Genomic DNA, 23067 nt, shown 5'->3' on the forward strand with positions numbered 1-23067 from the left:
TGTCCAATCATTTCGAGAGACTTCTTTATTTCGCTAATTCCTTAAGAGAGTAATCTTTCGAAATCATCGAATATGAATTTCATTTTTCACAATTTTGATAGTTTTTGACATATAAAGGTGGAAATGAACTTTATAGACCTCCCTGTATAACGATTTACGAAATCAAATCGTACTAGTATTATGAATTTCTTTTCAAAATTTGTAAATAATGTTTATTAAGAAAGTGAAATAAATAATAGGCCGAATTAATGAAGCAATTTACAACTTTAATAGATCTTGAAGTTTGTTACAATAATATATAAATATTAATCACGGAACATGTTCCAATCTTACTTGATTCTCTTCAAACCGCAAAATACAATAACGATTGAATTCATATGATAAAGCTGATATTACATATTTAAACTATCAGGCGCTCAAGACATAAATTACAATCATATTTTTAGTGACAACCAAATAACTCGAATGTAGTTACGCAAAGATGTGGTTAGTAGCGTTATCCAAATTCTCCCAAACGTTTTGTCGATTTATATGGTCTGTTTTTATGTCAAGATATGATGTAGCCATCACCAGCGTCACTCCAGGTCATTTATTTTAAAGACTCCAGGACATTGATACTCGTATCCGTCAATAAATGTCCTTTAAAAAGTTTTTTTTTAAGTACCAATATATAAAATGGGTAGAAATAATTAAATAAATTAAAATAAAGGAAATAAGAATTACATAGAGTAAAATAAATTAACATAAAATAAATTAATAAAAAAATAAGTAAAATAAACAATACATAGATGAAATGAATAAAAAATAATAAGTTGAAAATGAAATACATAAATTAATGATTATAAAAACCTTGGAGTAACGAACAATAAAAAGTTATATATCAATTTTATATACAACGTTATTATTTGAGTTCACCGTCGTTATATCGCCTTTTTATGAATCCAGTTAATTTACTTAAGACAGGATATCCTATCATATTCTTTTTTATCAATGGCTGAAGTAAACACTTCCGATACATTGTGTATATATGGTATGGCTATAATCTTCTTATTAATTTTATTGTCCTCTTCTGATTTTATGTCAATGTTCCGTCTATTTATACTGGGAGTTTTTAGTCTTTTTCTTATCTTATTTTTTTATATATTAACACTTTTAAAAACAATTTTTTAAAGGATATTTATTGACAGATACGAGTAACAAAATCGTGGAATTTTTAAAATAAATGACTTTGAGTGATGCCGGTGATAGTTACATCATATCTTGACATAAAAACATTGAATTCACAAGACCATATGAATTGACAAAACGTTTAGGAGAATCTGGAATGCTACTAACATCTTTGCGTAACTACACTCGAGCTATTTGGTTGTCATTAAAAATGCGATTATAGTTTGTGTCTTGAGCACCTGACGGTTTAAACATGTGATATCAGCTTCATCATATGAATTCGATTGTTGTTGTATTTGGCGGTTTGAACAGGATCAAGTAAGATTGAAACATGTTCCGTGATTAATATTTATATATTATTGTAATAAACTATAAGATTTATTAAAGTTATAAACTCGTTAGTTGGTCTATTATTCATTTTAATTTGTTATTAACATAAACGAGCTGGTTGTTATAATAATATTTAAACAAGAGATATTTGTTTATGAGCCAATCTTATCTCTGATTGATTCACGGACGATTAAACTTGAGAATTGCCAACTACAAAACTTAACATTGATAACATTATTTTGTTTTTTCTTATTCATTTTCTACAAATTATTATTTATTTCTGTAAAATATAATACTTTTAAAAATAATACTTTTCTGGATAATTAAGTAATATATCAAATTAAGAAATTGTTAGGAATGATTAGTTTTAAGTTTTGTAGTTAATTATTCTCAAGTTTAATCAGCAATTTAGCTAACCGAAAATTGCGAACTGACTGTATGCTATGTTGACATTAAAAGATGATTTTTGTTGATTGTTTTCTTTGAATTAGTTAATTCTAGATTATTTCTTCGCAAGTTTTCTTTGTATTTTTGTTATATAAGTCAGTACAAAATTACCATTTCAAAAAAGGTAAAGAAAGCGCTAAGTGTGTGTGCGTGCATGCGTGTGTGCGCGCGCGTGTGTGCGTGTGCGTGTGTGTGTGTGCGCGCGTGTGTACTATTTAAATCTTTATTGTTTTTTTACAAAACCCAAGTAGTACTATCTTTGTATCTTCATTGACAAATTTTCCTATTCTTACCCAAGTGGTATTTGCTTAAAAATAAATATCTTAAGTTTAATCTAATCTAAATATATTTTTTCAAACAAATGTGAAATCTCTAAATTGCGTCAATTATAAAAAGAATATATTGCTTTTTGAAATAACTGCTGTAGTTACTTAAAAATAAATATCTTAAATTTAATCCAATTTAAATATATTTTTCCAAAAAGTGTATGAAATCTTTAAATTGCGCCAATTATAAGGAGAATATATTGCTCTTTGATATAACTGCTGTACTACTTTCAACAAATAAAATGCAAGTGATGTTATTTTTATTTTTTAAATAAAACCCAATTAGTGGTATCTTTAATTTCTTTTTAAATAAAATTTAAGTGATACTATCAGTGTATTTCTAATGAAAAATCTGTTCTAACTCAAGCAGATGTATTTAATTGAAAAAAGTTTCAATGGAACATGAATTAAAGAGGAAACAGAAATATAAAATTTTATTGAAAAAATGTTTAAACTACAAAAACTTGGCGTTACTAGATGAAGAACAGCAATGAAAGGAATCGATATAAGAAAGAATACGATAAATGTCACACTTGTAAGATATGCGTTATAAAAGTAATTATGCGAAGTAAGTTAAAGATTAAGTTCCTTTAGCATTTGTTTTTTTACAAGTAATATTATCAATCATTATAATTTTCTAAGTTACTACAATTATTATATTTTACAATATTATAGGAATTGTAACATACTGAAGGCGGACAAGTAAGTTCGAAACATAGGTCTACAACAGGTCTACAAAATTGGGGGGGTTTTGTGCTTTGAACTTTGAATTTTCTATAGGATTCAGCTGCGCTGAAAACGACTACGTTGTCCGTTTTTTTTCCATCACCTTCTATTTTTTAAATAATCGCAAAAACAGCTTTTTTTGAACTTGACTTCTTTATGAATTTTTTCTGGCTAAAGAAAAAATGATAGCGAGGTCAGCTTTACGGAATTTTACGCAGAAATGTTTCCACAATACAGAAAATATTTTTTCGCATTTTATAAAAATGTTTTATGCAAACCGTAAACAAAAAACTTTGAAAAAATTATGAAAAATCGTAGAAAAATGATAAATTTTTGAAATATAAAACCAAATAATTAAAAAATAAAAAAATTTGGCAAAATATTTGACTTTTTATGCAAATTAGCTCTGTTTCTAGTTTAATTCTTTTTTTGAAAAATTAATGTCCAACTATTTGTTAAAACGTTATTGAATTTAAACCGTAAATGCATCCCGCGAGCGTTACCTACGGTGCGCGACATTCTCTCGTGTCTGACGAACTGCCATCGAATAAAGTTCAAGAAGTTATAAAATTATATGAGATCATATTGTGTATAGTTTTTTTGGTCACTGATTTCAAAAATAAACAAATCAAAATGACGGATTAAATATGGAAGATAAGAATTCAAAACATGCGTATAAATAACACGAACATCGATATCTGATGGTTTTGTAAGTTTCTGATTACTGCTGTATAATTACTTGCTGTATAATTGTTTCATTGAAAATAGTGGATCTAATATGGCGACACATAAGTTTCAAAAATTCATCGCAATAATTTCAAATTGTATTATTTATACTGTATGATAAAACAAATAAAAGTATATTATGCTTTCTTTAAATGTCTTAAAACATTTTTATAAAATGCGATAAAATATTTTCTGTATTGTGGGAACATTTCTGCGTAAAATGCCGTAAAGCTGACCTCGCTGTCATTTTTTCTTTAAGCAGAAAAAATTCATAAAGAAGTAAATTTTGAAAAAAGCTGTTTTTGAGATTATTTAAAAAATGGAGGGTGATGGAAAAAAACGGACATAGCCGTTTTTAGCACATCAAAATTCTATAGAAACATCATTCAAAGTTCAAAGCACAAATCCCCTCCACCCTCCAATTTTGTAGACCTGTGATATTTATGTACAGAATTGTATACGAAATCTGCTTATAGAGAAACTTTGAATTTTAAAGTATTATTGTAAATTCTTTATTTCACTCCACTCGACTTTCTTTATTACTTATTATAATTTATTGTTAAATATTTTGAGATAAAAGTAATTATTATTTTTATTGTTTCATTATATTTAGATTATATTTAGACATCTAGCAGCGCCAAGTTTTTGTAGTTTAAATATTTTTATTTCAATAAAATTTTATATTTTTGTTTTTTCTTTAATTCTTTAAGATTAAATGTTACATATTTTTTTGAAATTTTTTTCTATTAAATACATCCACTTGGGTTAGAACAGATTTTCCGAGGGGATAACCACTCTTGAATTTTGGTGTACAACCCGCTAGAAGTCTGTTGAATTCGAAGTCCGGCAAAGTCCATCATAGTTCGATGAAGTCCGACGTAGTCGGATGAAATCCATGAAGTCCGCGAAGTCCGATAAAACTCGATAAAATCTGATAAAGTCCGTGAAGTCTGAAAAATACCGATGAAGTCCGACGTAGTCCGATGAAGTCCGGTGTAGTCTGATGAAGTCTGAAGTCCTACGCAGTCCAAAGGGGTCCGGCGAAGTCCGGTGTTGTCCGATGAAGTCCGCTGAAGTCCGCGAAGACCGATAAAGTCTAACGTAGTCTGATAAAATCTTACGCAGTCCGATGAAGTTTGATGTAGTCCGATAAAGTCCATGTAGTTTTGTGAAGTCTTGAAGTCTGAAGTTTGGTGTACAGTGCTAGTTATAAGAGTTGCGACACATTTTTTTTATGGTTTTTGGAATGTAGGCTTGCTCATTGAGTGACGAACGTAATTGGTTCTTACCTGTGAATTCAACCAATTACGTTTGCCGTTTGATGGGCAAGTCTACATTCCAAAACTCATCGAAGTAAAAGTGTCGCAACTCTTATGACCAGCACTGTACACTTATTTTCCGAGTGGTCACCCCCTCAAGATTTTTCATTAGAGATACGCAGATAGTACCACTTGAACATTATTTAAAAAGAAGTTAAAGATACTACTTGGATTTTACTAAAAAATGAAAAATACTATTACTTGCATTTTATTTGTTGGAAGTAGTGCAACAGTTATTTCAAAGAGCAATTATATTCTTCTTATAATTAGCGTAATTTAAAGATTTCATTTTTTTTGAAAAAAATACATTTTGTTGTAGCGGCAGGTGCAACAAGATAAAATATTCGGGATTCGTCTGAAGGGTTGGAACCCACAAGGAGGACGCGCGGGACAGCAAATAATTCTCTCACTTTCTTATTAACACTTTTATTCCCCCAAACTTTGGTTATAAATGATTTTCTCCTTTAATATAATTGAATCGCAGTGAACGGATCACGTGTTATTGTGCACTCGGTCGCTGGATGTTTTGCGAGGTGTCGGGTGACCGACTTATCGCGGAACGCTAGTTAGCTACTCGCTAGTAGCGAGTACGTGCCGCTCGGACTTTACATTAAGAACCTCCCGCTGCCCATAATTAGGCAGCTTAACTTATAATTTCGGTATTTCCGATATGGTGGGGTATTAGGCTCTCGCAATGACTATATATGGTCATACTCGTGTCAATCGTGCGATGCTTACGCTGCTCGCAAATTTTGCAATCTTTCATTTCCGATGCAACGGGCGCTCGTGGCGTGATTGTTGCTAAGCGGATATGCAAGATAATTAAAGTAGTTAATAAGACAATTTAAATTGGATTAAATTTAAGATATATTTATTTTTAAGTAAATACTATTTGGATTGGAATAGGAAGATTTTTCAATGATAATACAGAGATAGTGTCATTTAGGTTTTGTATAGAAATTATAGAGAATACCACATGGTTTATAATAGAAAAATTGTTCAATGAGAATGCAAAGATAGTACCACTTGGGTTTTGTAAAAAAAAATAAAGATTTGAAGGGTACACGCACGCACGCACGCGCACACGCGCACGCGCACACACACACGCGCACGCGCGCGCGCGCGCGCAGACACACACACACACATGGCGCCTTCTACCTTTTTTTGAAATTATATATTTAGGAAAAGTGCGATTTTTGGGAATCTTTTCCCTATGCAAGACATTAATTTGATGTAAATATTCGTTCCTAGATTACGTTCTACATAACGAAATAAAAACATGTATCGTACTTGCATATCATCTTTGCAACTATGCAAACTGTATATATGCGGTTCTGTGATACAAATACCATTACGATAATTATTCATTTTAAAGGCCTCACCTTTGATATTAATAAATTTAGATTTAATTGACGCGTTTTTGCACGAAACGAACGAATTCGGTAGAAAAAAGTTTTGTCTGCTCCACGGACCGATATATTGTTGACGACTTTTTAGGTTAAGAAACCTGTCATCATGGGTACGGTCATAACATCACATGTTGCATGGATGCTCTTGATAATATGAGCGAGCGCCACTCTGTGTTAAAAATATGAAATGGACATCGCTGAAAAGGACGATGATGATGATGACGATGACGTTTCTTACATGAAAATGTTGAGACCTAAACTTTGCGTTGCGATATCTCCGCTTGTAGGGCAAGGAGAGAAAGAATAAAAACACGTATATGATATCATTTTCCCCAAGTTATTATTCTACTCAGACTACTCAAAATTTAATTGGTTTATTTGTTACGGAGATTTGCTGAGATTATCAGATCTCGTGTGCATGAAAATTGCCGACTCTCGTAAAAGAAGCTCGGTTTTTTTTTACTTTGCGTGCACTTGGAGCGAGACACAACTGTGCGTCTTGATTTCTGCATCACTGGTAATTAGTTACATAGTATGTATTTCGATATGTCATAAATACGACAAGACGAACATTATAGAATTTTCAATGAATAATATATGGCCGAGAACAAGCTATTCTTTGATTTTTTAAATTACAATTTGTTTTAATCTTAAAAACCAAGATACAGTTAGATCATAAAAACCATGATACAATTAGATTTTTTAAAACACTGTAAAGCAAACATTGTACTCCCGACACATTTGTATAGTATATGTCAAAAGAAATTTAACTTTACTTATCACAGACACACACAAACTTGACAAACTTCTACACAATGCAAGAAATGTGATCTTGAACATCGAAATTTACGATTTACATAAATGTATTTCTTTATTAGCTAAAGAACAAAATAATTTTACATTTTTTTTTTAAATAATTTACCGCCAAACATTTGGAACGAAATTAACAGATATCACATAACTTTCTTTAACAAATTCTATGACAGACTTCAAAACACCTACGTCAAAAAGATCGACAACTTTAAAAACAATAATGAACAACATTAAAAATATAAAACCGATTAATTTCTTTTGCTATACAGACGCCAACGAACCGATGACAAACGGACATTACTTTTTAAGAACAATCAACAACGGACAACAGTAAAATAATTAACATCACCATAGACCCAAGAAAATTTCTCGAATCAATAAAAGAACCCATCTCAACAACCAATGACAAATGGTCTTAAATTTATCACAACGACCGATACCGGAGCTTATGTCAAATTTGATACAATTGGGCAGTAATTTGTCTTTCTATTAGCCAAAATAAAAAGGAAGTTGTACATGAATTTATAAAGGTGGAAAGCAACGTAATTCAAAAGAAGATCAATAAAGAGACAATTATCTGTAACACAGTCATTCCACAGTTATAGAAATATTTAGACAGCTTTACAAGCTTCGACAGACAACAAGATTCGACAGATGCGAAAATAATTTTGATATTTAACTTCACAATTTTGGAAAAAACAACTTGAATATTTTGTTTAGCCGAGCAGACAAGGGGAACATGGTAGTAACATTGGATAGAGAGAGCTATCAAGAAGATGGAGATTGCATTAAATGACGTCTCGACATATAGTAAGGTAAAAAATAACTCAAGTTCAAAATTAGAAAGAAAATTGAATGTGGTACTGAAAAATTGGCTTCAAAAGGACTATATCGATAAACGTAAATTCCGTACATTAAAAGCAAGCGAGTGTCCTTTACCAAAGGCATATGGCCTGTCTAAAATGCACAAAAATAATATTCCATTATAGTCTCGTCGATTGGCACAGCTCTATCCAATGGCAACTTTTTTACACGAAATAATATCTAGGAATATTCCTCACTCGATGGGTCACGTGAATAACAGCTTTGAACTATACAATTCACTTGCAGGGAAAGAAATACCAGAATCACATATTTTATTCTCACTAAACGTTATATCACTTTTTACAAATGTGCCCACAAACCTGGCTATAGAGGGAATCAGAAAGAGATGGTCTCACATTGCAAAAAAGCACAAAAATCCCGATAGACAAATTTATATCTGCAGTTGAATTTGTCATGTCGTCTAATTATTTTTCATTTAACGACACAATTTACAAACAAACACATGGCACATCCATGGGATCGCCACTATCCCTGATCATTGCAGACATTGTCAATGCAAGATTTAGAGTCCTATGCAATGAATATGTTAAAACTAGACATACTATTTTATAAAAGATATGTGGACGACATAATTATGGCAGCATGACGAGATCTCGAGTGACGGATATTCTTAACATATTTAACAAGTATCATTTCCGGTTGCAATTTACTATTGAATATGAGAATAATAATTGTTTCAACTTTTTGTACATGAAATTGATAAGAATTGAAAACTTTTTAACAATTGACTGATATTACAAGGATACATTTTCGAGTCGCTACTATTCAAGCCATCCACAATGTCATAAAATTGGAACATTTTATGGATTTGTGGACAGAACAGTACTACTTTTCGATCCCATATTTCAACAAAAAAAACTTAGAATTGGTCATACAATTGCTGAGAGACAATGGTTACCCATTGGATTTAATTTTCAACAGAATCAACCTCAGATTGAAAAAACTAATTGATACAAAACTTACAAATGGGAAAAATACATAACAATTCTATACATAAGAGGTGTGTTCAAAGTAGTAACATGGGTTGTAGACAAGAATAAGTTTACGATAGGGTACAGATGTTTAAACCGATTGAACAATTTTGTTAAGGCACAGAAAGATAGAGATATTACTACTGCCATAAACAATGTGGTATACAAAATAAAATGTAATGATTGACATGAGATGCCTCCTACGTTAAACTAAAAGTAAATTGAATACTAGAATAAAAGAACATACAAATAACATCAAATTAGATTCGTCAAAGCACTCTATCATCTCAGAACATATCACACTCAATAGATTGGAACACATTAATTTTAGATACAGAACTAAAATATTACAAAAGATTAATATCTGAAATAATACACATAAAAGAGCAGAACAACGAATTCAATTTACAAAAAGACAAAGCTTTTAAACAAATCTTACTTTGATTTACTTGACAGGTTGGTCGGTAGAAACATAACATAATATGCAAGGACAATAAATAATTTATATTATCCGCTTATCGTTCTCCTTGACTAGCTCTTTATACTTAGTCGTCTAGTTAGCTCCGCACAGACACACAACCGAGTACACAGTATTTTATCCGTGCGATATACTATTTGTAAATTTTTACATTATTAATGTATTTATCAATATTGATTTAAAAAAGATATGGCAAAATTTATTGAATGTAGACAAAGTATACGATAATATTCACTATTGAAACTAATTAAAAAAATTTGTTGATGTTGAAAATTTTTAAAAAGGCGGCACAGTAGCTGCTTGAAGTTGGCTCCTTGAATTTGCGTCGGCTTATGCCGAGGTCACAAAATTAATGTAAAACAAAAATTTCAAGAAAATTTTGTTAATTTATGTAAAAACATATAGCATGTACTTAAATAATTAAAAAAATTTATAAAATTACAAAAACGGTGACATAAACAAAAAAAGCATTTTAAACAATTGTTAATAATTATTGTTTAAAACAAAATATTAATGATCGGATAAGTATATGCTGGGACCAGATAGTTGAAGAATGAGCACGTAAAATTTGAAAATAATCTGTTAAGTAGTTTTTGAGTTATATAGGCTGGCGCGCAAAATTTAGCGTTTTGAAAAAGACATTTAAAGTTGTATACCTACGCGCTCCGACCGCTGAGGCCGACTCACCTTACTTTAAAATTAACACAAAAGGAAGTCTTTTATAATTTTCTAATGTTTTTTTTTATATTTTTGAGATAATTTCAGTCTAACAATTTCAGCCAAAAACAGAAATATTTTGTTGGCATGTTTTTGTAAGCGGATGTCGCAGTTTCATATTTGGTAAGATTTTAATTTGTCAGTTCATTCGATTCGTCAAATTTGTGATGAGATTTGTAATTTTAATGTTTGTTGTTATAGATTCTAAGTTTTTTACTGAAGAAGACCGTTGATTAAAAGTCGAAACGTTTACTTATTTAATTTGGTATCCGTTTTTATTTTTGACGCACAACACCCAGCACGGCTCTTAAGCTCGTCTTGCCTTAATTAAATTATTTTTATTCAGTTAAATTAGTATTAGTTACTTAAACTTATTATTTATTTAAATTATTACATTTCAATAAAGAGAATCGGAACATTGAGACATTGCCTCATAGTGGATCATGGATTCAGACTTTTCTTGAGATGCATCGACGAATAAAACTATGCTAATTTTTATACAACGAATAAAAATTAGCATAGTTATACGCTCATGTAGAAATTTTTATTTAAGTATAGTAATTCGATATTAGAAATGTAAACTAATGCGATTGAAAAAGGACAAGTACGTCCGAAACGTTCCGCGAACTGTATCGTGGTTGTTAAGATAAATTGTAATTTGAAAAACCAAAGAATAGCTTGTTCTCGACCTTATATTATTTATTATTTATTGATATAAACGTAAAAAGATTGATATTATGAAATTTTGTTACAGATGTGGAAATTTGTTTATACACCGAAGACGAATGATAATTACAAATCGAAATATTTGTTATATTCAATTAGTAATGTTTTCGTTCATTGACTCTTGCATATACTACCTAGCATGTCTCTTAAGGCTGTTTTTTGTGTCTATTTTTGAAAATAAATCATATCCTTTATATGACGTATTCTCTTTTTGTAATATTAATTTTATATTACAGGCAGAATAATTTTTAAAATTGTTAAAAGTTATTTTGTAATGAGATTGCAAATAAATAATTTCCTTTGTTTTAAGAGCTGGATTTGATTTAAACTGTAAATATTTTGTATTTTTCAAGTTAGACTTTATTTATTGAAAGAAAATGAATTTTATGCACTGAAAGCATTCCCAGCAAATACAAAGTTACCGTTCTGTGAATGTTGTAATAGTTGTAATTTCCCACTCAACAATTTAAATGTTATTGTATAATGAGCGTGTTATATTAGGAGGCGCGGTCGTCACTCGTCATCAATGCGTCAGCGAACCGCCGCCTCTTTACGTGAGTCAGCGACTTCTAAGCAAACGAGATTATCAAATCTTAGTAACAGCTGAACCGATAAAATTCTAAGTAGTCTCAAACGATAGCTTAGGAAAAATGGCATAATAAGTATTTTTATTTTTTCTCTGTGTCTTATAATCTTTGAACGACATTTAACTTTTCCTGTATCGTATAGTACATTTTTTCCTTTATTTTGATATAATCCATATACCTAGATATCAAATTAGTTTCTCTCAGTAAAGTTTTAAAGGGGAAAATAGCTTCTGAGGCAAATTCGCGCCGTTCTCCCCTTATTTCCAATAGAGGGCGTGTCTATAAACACCGAAAAGGGTTACCAACATCCTCGCCATGCTCGTTATACAGTCTGTCTCGTTTTTATTTGACAGACCTTAATATTTAAATAATATCTACTACCCTAATATCTAAATAATATCTATTTTAAATTTTAAATTGATTCATTAAAAACTTTTAGAGAAAAAAATTATTTACTAAAAATCTTTTTTTTTTAAGTTATAGACGATAGAAAGGAGCTTGGAACTTGAAAATTTGGGAAACTTAGTTTTTTTTAATGACAAAGATGAGCCAAATTTTAAACAAATTGAGGGGGGATTTTGATTCTTTCTTATTCCGTTAGAGTCTTTATCTCTTCTTTGAAAATTTGTCTTTATTATAAAAAAACGTTTATGATAATTGATAAATGAAAGTCTATTTAATTTGTGATCTAATGTCAGCTTAGAATTGTATTTTAACACAGACAAATAATTACGTATAGTTTGTATGAACTAAAAGTTAAAAAATTGTACAAAAGTGTTTTTAAGGGGTAACACCACTGTAGAGCCTCCAAAAAAGGCTTATTTTTGATTACTTTTTTACGGGAAAACGAAAACAGTAACGCAAAATCCGTTTTAAGTACTTTATTCTACATTGAAGTAATAAAAAAATTTTTTTTTCCATTTTTTTATTACAAAATGGCAGTGACAATGCTTGGCAACAATAACTACTCGTTTTGGAAGGTGCCTTACTGCCGCACCAAAATCTGCTACAATTTTTGCTCTAGAACAAAAAACCAATTTTTTAATTATTTTTTATGTCATTAGCTAGCAAAGTACGCACGGAAATTAAAAAATAATTTTTTTTGTAAAAATGACAAGTTTGAAAAAAAAAAATTATTTTTTTTGCGAAAAATTTTGCAGAAACTTGTTTATAAAAAAAAGTTTACAACGAAACGTAAAATCCGTACGTATTTTGCTGATAAATGTATTTTAGAAGCTACAGTTAAAATTTCAAGTAAATCGGTCAAGATTTATGGAAGTTATGAGTGCGGCAAGCTTAAAAAAAGTGATTTTGAGAAAAACGCGATGCCTGCACCATATAATTGGCCTTCTTTATTGATCTTCGCTTTTTTTATCTTTCTTGGCCGATTTTAAAGAAAATTTACTGTAGATAACCAATTTTTTTATTATTTTCAGAAGAGAGAGAGAGAGAGAGAGAGAGAGAATCCTATCGCAAACGCTTGAAATCTTACCGAAAAATACGATGCTTTAAACTTCCAAAAATGACACTTAGGAATCTTTCTTTGCTTTCAGACCTTTTGTACCTTATTTCTAAGACTTTAAAACATCATTTAAGCAAAAAAGAAAAGAAAACCGATTTTTTGAAAATTCTACAGTGGTTAACCGAGTGGGTTTCCGGATGGATGCCACGTGCGTGTTGGGCACTTTGCCGACATTTTGCAAACATTGCAGCTTGCATCGTCAAGGCTGAGAGCTCCGATACTGAGCTCAGTATCGGAGCTCTCAGCCCTGATGATGCAAGCTGCAATGTTTGCGAAACGTCGGCAAAGTGCCCAACACGTACGTGGCATCCGTCCGGAAACCCTCTCGGTTATCGATATCAACGGCCACGAAAGCCTCAAGACTGGAATTCTACAGTGGTGTTACCCATGGTGGAAGTATATGCTATCCCTTCTACCATGGGTGTTACCCTTTAAAATTCGCTTTGATTGAATCGGCTTTTTGTACGTATTAATTTGCGTTGTCCACAAATTGGCCGAATTCAACTTACTATTTATAAAGATTATTTAATTATTTTCTTTCTTTTTCAAGTATATTCTTTTCAAATTTTCAAATCAGTAAAAGAATTAAAATTATATAATTTAGTATATTAAGATTGTAATAAAAATTGAAATTGTTTTAGAAATGTGGATGATTTAATCTTATTTGTTGATTTATTGTAATTATTGATTTGTTGATTTATTGTAAAACGATTTCACGATTCATAAATCGTGAAAAAATACAAAAATAATAATACATTATTTAAATTATTTTTTATAATTACTTTTTATGTCAAAAACATAAAAATCTTTGTTTTGCAATTTTGAAACGATAAAACCTAATAGTTCTAAAATTAATAATTATTAATTTTAGTTCTAAGAATCAACTGTGAAGTAAAAATCATATACATAAATTTAACAGAAAGTCCATAACCGAGCAAATTAAGATAGTTATAAAGGTAATATATGTATTCAATCGACTCTTACATCAAGTTTTTTGCAAACAAAACGTTTCGGCTTTACTTAGTTTTTTTTAATCGTCTTAACTATAATAAATTAATAATACTAATGAGAGCTATATTTTTGAAACATAATATAAAATATTACAATTTTATCAAGCACGCGTTTGTATAAAGGAAGCTATGATGATAATGAGATCTTACAATTTTGACATATACAAATACAAAAAATTTTTTAAATTTCCGTTTAGTAATCGTTTGTGCAGAAGGAGCTACGATATTTGGAACAGATTGTTTATTTAGAGGCGAGAATGTGTTTCGTCCGCCTTCATGTGTCAAAATTAAAACGAATTTTTGTAGGTTATCTAGAACCTCGAAGAAATGTGTAAGATGTCAAATTTCCGTCTAGTTGTTTGACGTCTATACTCCTTTATAAATATCTTATATATAACTACATTACCGCTCATTAATTTTAATACATTCTCAAATTAGTTGATTTCTTTATAAAAGATGAACGTGATACGTATGTCTTACACAGAAATAAGTATCTTTACTTGCTGTTATGAACACTGTCAGCATTTGCATGTATTGTATCTATACATTATGTATAAAATTATTAAGAACTTCACTTTTCGAAAAAACTGGACTAAAAATTGGTTAGTATTTGATCCTTAAAAATAAACAAAATGCACAAGGTCATGGGGTGCTCGTAATAATATCAGATATAGATGCCCAATGTTATTCTGAAATCGATTCATCATAAAGAAAATCTCTTATACATAGAGAAAGAACTTTCGAATTTGCCTTGTGAAAACTTGTTTGTTCGTGCGTGCATGCGTGCGCATACGTGCGCGCGCGCGTCTCTTGAAGATAAGAAAAAAGTTGAAGATTTATCACCAGTCTAGCAATAGAAAATGAAGCATTATCTTTTTCGCGAAATATGAATGTTATTTTTTCGCAATTTACTTATTTTCTTGTTCTATGTTTACATTACACATCTTCTTTTGCTGCTGTTTATAACCAGAAATGATGATGCTTCGAATTATAAAAAGCACATCTGTATCGCCGCTATTTTTGCATCATGTATTCTTTTTGTGATAATCTATCTATGAAACAAGAAGAGACGTCACAACTATATTAACTTATTTAGTGACCGAAAATGTCATATTCTAAAATATGCATATAAATCTCCAAATCACATTCTTTGATTTTATTTTTGTGGCAATAAACTTTTTTTTATGAATATTAAATTTATAACAAATTGAAATAATGAATGTGACTTACCGGTCGAAAACGATTTTTAGTGCTCAATAATTATAATCTTTTTTTTAAGTGAGAGACAGATAGAGAGAGAATTGTATAAACATTTACAAGATTCCTATAAACTGCGCGCCGCAATTTTTGCCGGATTTAGAACACAGCTTTTAAAGAAGAATCCGTATGTAATATCACGAAATTAAATTGCTAATCAATTTAATTATTTATTTGATGCTTATACGCATCTCTACTATTCCCCCTAATCCAGAAAACTGTAAAGAAATTATTGCGAAAAGTATTATCTTGATTAGGATTTGAACTTAAATTTATAAATAACACATTGCTCGCGATAAATGTTTATCATTTTATTAATGTACTTTTATTTATAAATCTTAAATTTATTAATTTTATAAGTTTTATTTATAAATTTTTAATATTATTGCGTCTGTTTATGAGTCACTATGTTGTGGTTTTTATATGCAGCACGCCATAAAAAATAACACGAACAAATTTTTTAGAACTGCTTCCGCTGTTTTTGGAATGGAATAACAGTAGTAGCGTATTAAATTTTATCCTCGTCTCATGAACAATTTTTAACTAATAACACTGAAGTGTAGCTACACGCTGTGCTTGAAATGGTACCTTGATGCATATTTAAAATAAAGTTCAAACCATATAAAAAACATTTCTTTTAAAAAAAAGCATTTTTTACAGTGTTGGAAAGAAAATTGTAATAGATTTAATAAAATTATTTAAAGGATGTGTCTAAAAAATGCCAATTAAAATGAATATTTTGTAAAAAAAAAAAAATAGAAAACAGCAAATAAAATATTTAACATTTGTATTTACTTAAAATATTTACATTTTGATATATTATGATATAAAAATAACATTTGATGTAAATAAGTTTCCTCTATTTTCTATTTTAATTATTTTTCTCAGCATTCATTTTTTGACATCCATCAAATAATTAACATCGGGATTTTATCTTTAGTCTGACATGAGTCTGACAAGGGAAGGGCGCATAACCCGTGTCACCAATTTTGTCGAAACTTTGTATGTAGTATTAGTATAAAAGTAACAAATGCTATTCGGAGACGATGTTACATATAGAAGTAACTATATTACTACTATATATCTGCAAAGTTTCAGCAAAATCGGTGACCTGGATTATGCACCTCTTTTTCTGAGTTTTTTCTGATCTCATTACAACTTTTACAGATGGCTGGCAAGCCGAATACTCAAGCGTTATACGCTCAAAGTCAATTGGATCACATGTGCGCCCTGGATATCGACAGTCGAGTATCCTTCGTTCGTTTATCTGGTATCATTTGTACAATCGGTCCCGCATCCAGATCAGTAGAGACCTTGGAGAAGATGATTGAAACGGGGATGAACATTGCTCGATTGAACTTCTCTCATGGATCCCACGACTATCATGCCGAAACTATCACCAATGTTCGCCAAGCGCAGAAGAATTTGACTGCTCGTGCCGGAATTAATATTCCTGTCGCTATCGCTCTTGATACAAAGGGTCCTGAAATTCGTACTGGTCTCTTAGAAGGCGTATGTAAATAATACAAATAAAATACAAAAATATAATTTAGAATGATAGTAATACACTAAAGTTGTTACAAGATATTATTTCTAAAAATTAAGCAAAATATAAATTTTTTTATTTTTATCAACTATTTGGTATTAAAGTTCTAGTAGAAATTTTTTTTTCAATTCTTCATATAATTTTCCAAAAATTTTATATATATATATATATATTTTATAATTTAAAAAAAATTTTTCAGATTTTTTGTAAGAAAATTAGAATATTTTACAGAATTACTAAAAAAATAACTTGAAAATATCTGAATGTTTTACAGATAAGTGAAATAATAAGCGTATTCTTTATAAGTGTTCTGAATATAAGTTTACACCTTTTCTAAAAATTATGTATGTATATTTTGATATATTCCAAAATTTCTTATTCTATATTTTCTGAAAAAAATTTTTTTATTTGAAAAATCAAATTATAAAAAATTTCTAAAAATATGAAATATTACAAGAAAAATTGTAGTGAGAAAGGTAATATTATATGATAAAATTTTTTTTCTAATAGAATAGCTTTGAAGATCTGATGATCATTTTTGTTTATTTAATGGAATTATATAACTTTTTACATAAAATTTAATTTTTTAAATTATTTTATATAAAAGGATTAAAGTAGAGATATTAAAAAATCAATAGTTTATAATGTAAATATAGCAAATAGGGGACTCTGCTCCGATGACCTTAATCTTGACGTATGTTAATCTTCAGGAGGTTTTACAAGAAATGGGCAAGAACTGTAAAATGCCAAATGAGATGAATTATAGCTCATTTAAAAGGGGGGAGCAAGTTTATTAAAAATGTAAAAGGGTTAGCATAAAAGGGCCTTACTTTTTAAAAAAATTGCAATTAAAGTTTAATATTGGGACGTTTGTACGTCAAGTATTAGAATCATGAACCACTATCCAAGAGAGCGTTTTGGCTGAGAAGGTTAGCGTTACATTTTTTCCTCCGCGGCGGACCGGGTTCGAATCTCCGCAGCATCAAATTAATTTTTTTTTTAAGTCTTGCTATTTTATTTTATAATTGCATTATTTTCATTATTTTTTAAAATTAATAATAATGTACTTACATATAATAATAAAATTAAGCAAATTTTATTAATAAAATATTAACAAAAATATAATAAATTATTTATTATAATAAGATTATTTATAAAGGTAAATAATTAGGACTTAACGAGCAGATTTATTCCGAAAAATAATACACTTTAATTTGTACTGTCTTATAATTTACAATATTGTAGAAACTTTCAAAGTGTATTATTTTTTGGAATAAATTTGCTCGTTAAGGCCTAATTATTTACTTTTATAAATAATTTATTAAATATTTTTATTAATTTTTTATTAATAAAAAATTGCTTAATTTTATTGTTATATGTAAGTACATTATTATTAATTAATTTAAAAAATAATAAAGATAATGCAATTATAAAATATAATAGCAAAAGACTTAAGAAAAAATTTGATACTGCGGAGATCGAACCCGGTCTGCCGCGGAGAAAAAAAATGTAACGCTAACACTTAGCATTCTTAGCCACGACGCTCTCTTGGATAGTAGTTCAAGATTTTGGTACTTAACGTATAAACATCCTAATGTTAAACTCTAATTGCAATTTTCTTAAACAGTAAAGCCCATTCACACTAACCCCTTTACACTTTTAATATACTTGTTCCACTGTTTCGAATAAGCTATGACTTATTTCATTTAACATTTTACAGTTCTTGCCCACTCTTTGTCAATATATTTATCGTTTACAAGGCATTTTATATTTTATTTTCTAGCATATTTTGACATAAAATATAAAATCTTATAAATTATTAATTTTTTAATAATTGTATCTTAATATTTATATGCACAAAATAATGAGATGATTGAGATTGCCTTTCAAAAAAACTGTATCTGTAACATCTGTGATTTACTCTGCATTTAAAAAGTATAATATTTTAACAGGGCGGTTCGGCGGAAATTGAATTAATTAAAGGTCAGACCTTTAAACTATCTACGGACAAGACATATATGGAGAAAGGAAATAATCAAATTGTTTACGTTGACTATGAAAATATCTCAAAAGTGTTGAAGGCGGGAAATCGTGTATTTGTAGATGATGGTTTAATTTCTCTTATTGTTTCTGCTGTCAGTAAGTATCATTCATGTATTTTCTTTTGCTTTCTTCCCTCCCTCTTTGTCTCTTCTCTTCCTTTTTGTTTCTTTTTTTTCTCTGTATATCTATATGCATAAAATATGTATATATACAAATGTATGTATTTGTGCGTGAGTGCGTGTGAGAGAAATAAATAATTATAATCCAAATCCAAAAAGACCCATAACAAGACTGAAATGCTAAAATAATATTTTTTGTCTGATTGTTAAGTACATTTTTCAATTCTCTGAACCGTGCGCTATTATTTTCGGTTTCAAACACAGCTTTTAAGGGAATGCTAAAGTGGTACGAATTATCAACATTATCGAATTATTGCAACTCGTCAAATTGGCTTTATAAAATTATAATATCTTTTTACACAATTGAAATATGTTAAAAGAAAGAGCGTAATAGTATATTTTATAAAAGAATTAAGCAAAATGCACTCGTAAAACTGTCACCTGAGGTTAATTTTATCTTAATAGTTGTGTAGCTCGTACGTATAAAATGAGATTTATGCTGTTAAGAAAGCAGCGAAAACAACACTGTGCATGTAAAATAACAATTGAATGCCTGATAAAAAAAATATTGACTGATTCATTACATATGTATATTTAGCTTAGCGAAGATAAACCGTTTTTAGCAGAAACAGTAGTTGTGTCAAATAGTTGTAATGAAGATTTTAATAAAATAAAAACTTTCTTTGGTCACGAATGCAGAAAAGAAAAGTCTGGACGTTTCTCGGTAAGTTAATCTAGAAAATAATATTTTAAGAATAATGATAGAAAGAAAAAAATTGTGTTACTATCTTTAATAAGAATTAAAGTTCAAAAGGTACATTATTAGATGATAAATAGCATGTTAAAATAAAAAACACTTCAACACTTCCTCTATTTTGATTTAGCACAAAGTCATTAATTTTATGAAGCATGGTTTTGGAAATTTTATTAACAAATCTGCAGTCTGTTTTTTTTTCATCTGTTAAATATTGAAGTTTTGTTCTATGAATCGTTTACGTGCATAATGGTATCGAATTTTGATATGTTTGCTCCTCTTATAGAAATTGGATCATCTTGATTCTTTGTTAAATATATGGCGCTCATTTATCACATAAAATGGTAGGCTTGTTCGTTAAAATTTTCTTATAAATTCTTATAAATCCTTAACCAGACAAATTGTTTAGCAGTTTCACTAACAGCCACGTATTTAGTTTATCCAATAGTTTCAAAATTTTATTTTTTATTAGCGGTTGCATTTCATTATCCATAACACGGCACTGTCTGTAGAATTTTGAGCGTCTTGAATATCTGGAATTTTTTTCAACCATTTAAAAATAATCCTTAAGATGAACAGGTCTTTTCTCGATTTTTTTTTATCTTAGAGTTTCATAGTATTCAGCTTTTGTATTGTCATTTTTTGGTTTTCCTTTGATATCTTTAGTATTTTCGTATTTCTTTTCTTTAGTTTTCTCAAAAAAATTATTTTTTTTTTGTATGTCGATATTATTAGGTCAGTCAAATGAAAACGAAACAGACTGTATAACGAGCATGGCACGAACGTTGGTAACCCTTTTCTGTGTTTATGGACGTGACGACCTCTGTTGGGAATTAGAGGAAAACGGCACGAATGTTCATTGCTGTGTCATTTGTTTGTTAGACGTGCTCGAAGTGAGGTCAGCGCGTCGTGTGTGCGTCCGACATCACTATGGAAATCTAGAAAGAAGAACAGCGAGGTGTAATGCGGTTTTTGACTGTGAAAGGGGTGTCAGGAAATGCAATTTAAGCCCAAATATCTACTGAGTATGGCAAACACAGTATGTCACGTGCGCGTGTGTTTGCGTGGAATAAACGATTTTCTCGAATTTACCTCGCTTTTCTTTGATATCACTTCGAGCACGTCTAACAAAGTGACACAGCGGTGAACATTTGCGCCGTTCTCCCCTATTCCCAATAGAAGTCACGTCCTCAAATAGGGTATAGAAAAGGGTTACCAATGTCCGTACCATGTTATACAGGGTGCGGCGCCAAAATCCGGACAAACTTCAATTTGAAATTTCCGCCGTTTTATACCATTGGTAGATATCGCGATTGGCGTTCCAATAGCTTGACGTATGTACTAAACCATTATAACTTTCGAAACAGCGGCAATATCGAAACCAAGTGCGGAGTATAATTGAAGACCCGCAATTATTGAAAGTGTTCGAATTAAAATTATTTATATTACAAATATGTTATTGGACCGATAGTGTAACAACACAATGATAGTAAGAAAGCCTTCATTGGTCGTAGCTAGGTCTTAATGCTTTTATTTTTATTTATGTGATTTTATATACTTCTCCGAATTCAACCAGAATGTGCGCCGAATTAATTTTTGGTCATAACACAGCATGTCGAATAAGAATTAGTAATATCACTATTTATGTTGCATCAAGTATTATATTAAATTAATTAATTAATTTAATATAATACTATATAGCATGTTCACCATAAGCTTCTTGAAGTAATTGGTATGATTCAGCAGCAGTTTTCTTCAAATAAAAACAAAAAATTAACATTGTCCGCGAATGCTCTTTATTTGGCACAAATTTTGACATATTAAACACAGCAAAACAATACTATGCAAACACTTTTTCAATTTATTACTTGTGCGCGTTGATTCTTGTTGATGACACAACAAAATGGCATATACATCAAGTCTTTATACTACACACTGCATTGGTGCACTATCTATTATTTCAAATCCGCATTTCATACTTGTTTATCTGGTAGTGTTGCACGTAAATATACATGAGAGCTTAAACTATGTTACTCCACGAGAATATACGAGGTGTAAGTTCTATTAACGATTCTATAAAACTGAGGTCAGAGGCATGAGCATGCGTTCTATGGAGACATACGGTACGAGTTCCTCTGAGTCGCTCTACAAAAGTACAAGAAAGTGTATGTCGCAACGCGAGCACGTGTTACGCGGTTGTCAATGTCTGCACTTGCGGCCGGATGGGCCAATGGGTATGAGGCGCGGCCACATTATAAGTAATAACAGTAGGTTCACTCGGTGTCGGCATCTTTGATCTGATGACTACAAGATTGCTATGTTGCTGGTTATGCGTGGATTCAATAGTGTTTGCGAGCGCAGTGGTTTAAATTAACCTGAGTCGGGTTAATTAACATTATGTTGAAATCATCCAATCAGAACTTAACCGCCATAGAGCTGGTTGTGTGATTTGATCATGCGCAAAGGACATCTTTCGGCGCGTTTTAAGCCGGAGTGAACTTACTGTTCTTACTTATACTGTGGCGCGGCTATCGGGTATCGACGCAAGCGGACGTAAGTTGATAGCGCATGACGTGGGTTGGCGCGAGCGGCGATGGGCTAATGAGCGCAAAACACGGCCAGTGCTTGCAACAAAATGCACATTTCGGGTCAATTCCTGAAACGACGCCCGCTCTCTCCCCACTACTTGAGGTTTGACAGCCGAGTTGGCGATCGCGCGCGGAGCGCTGTAGCCTCGGGGACGTCGCCATCTCAAAAATATGTTGAGTATACCCCTTCCGCTAAACTATTATACATTATTCCTATCAAAATATTTTTCTTATATATTATATATTAAATTTTCTAATAACATATTATGTGTTTCTTCTAATAATTGTGAAAATATATAATTATAGAATTTTTAATTTCACAATAGCTTTTTACATCACCCATGAGATACTATTGTTGATGCGTTTTTTTACGTGGTTTCCTCGGAAGATTTAATCTACTGAAAATAAAGACAAATAAATATGGCTTAGCAGGAAAGCAAAATATATATTACATATATAACTAGAAACCAAAAAACAAAAAAACAGGTAAAAGCAACTAAAAAATATTTTCAATTTTGTGATCTCTATCTTTATTTTTTAATGAAATAAAACCTATTAGAGAAACTATTTTAAAAAGATCAACAATAAAATATCGCATTAG

General features: G+C 30.4%; 1 protein-coding gene and 1 long non-coding RNA gene across 3 annotated transcripts in view; both read left to right on the forward strand.

The window, feature by feature from the left end:
- The window catches only part of LOC105201593 (pyruvate kinase), a 55462-nt gene that overhangs the window by 16925 nt on the left and 15470 nt on the right, over positions 1–23067 (forward strand). For both annotated transcript variants that reach the window (XM_039454664.1, XM_039454660.1), the window contains 2 exons: positions 16584–16928; positions 18915–19101. In XM_039454664.1, the coding sequence (XP_039310598.1) occupies positions 16584–16928; positions 18915–19101 (532 nt within the window). The remainder of the gene's footprint in view (positions 1–16583; positions 16929–18914; positions 19102–23067) is intronic.
- On the forward strand, positions 19118–22962 carry LOC120358901. Its single transcript, XR_005575778.1, has 2 exons — positions 19118–22639; positions 22793–22962. It is a non-coding gene; the product is annotated as an uncharacterized LOC120358901 (long non-coding RNA).

Source organism: Solenopsis invicta, chromosome 1 (genome assembly GCF_016802725.1).
Source record: "Solenopsis invicta isolate M01_SB chromosome 1, UNIL_Sinv_3.0, whole genome shotgun sequence".
NCBI classification, from domain to species: domain Eukaryota; kingdom Metazoa; phylum Arthropoda; class Insecta; order Hymenoptera; family Formicidae; genus Solenopsis; species Solenopsis invicta.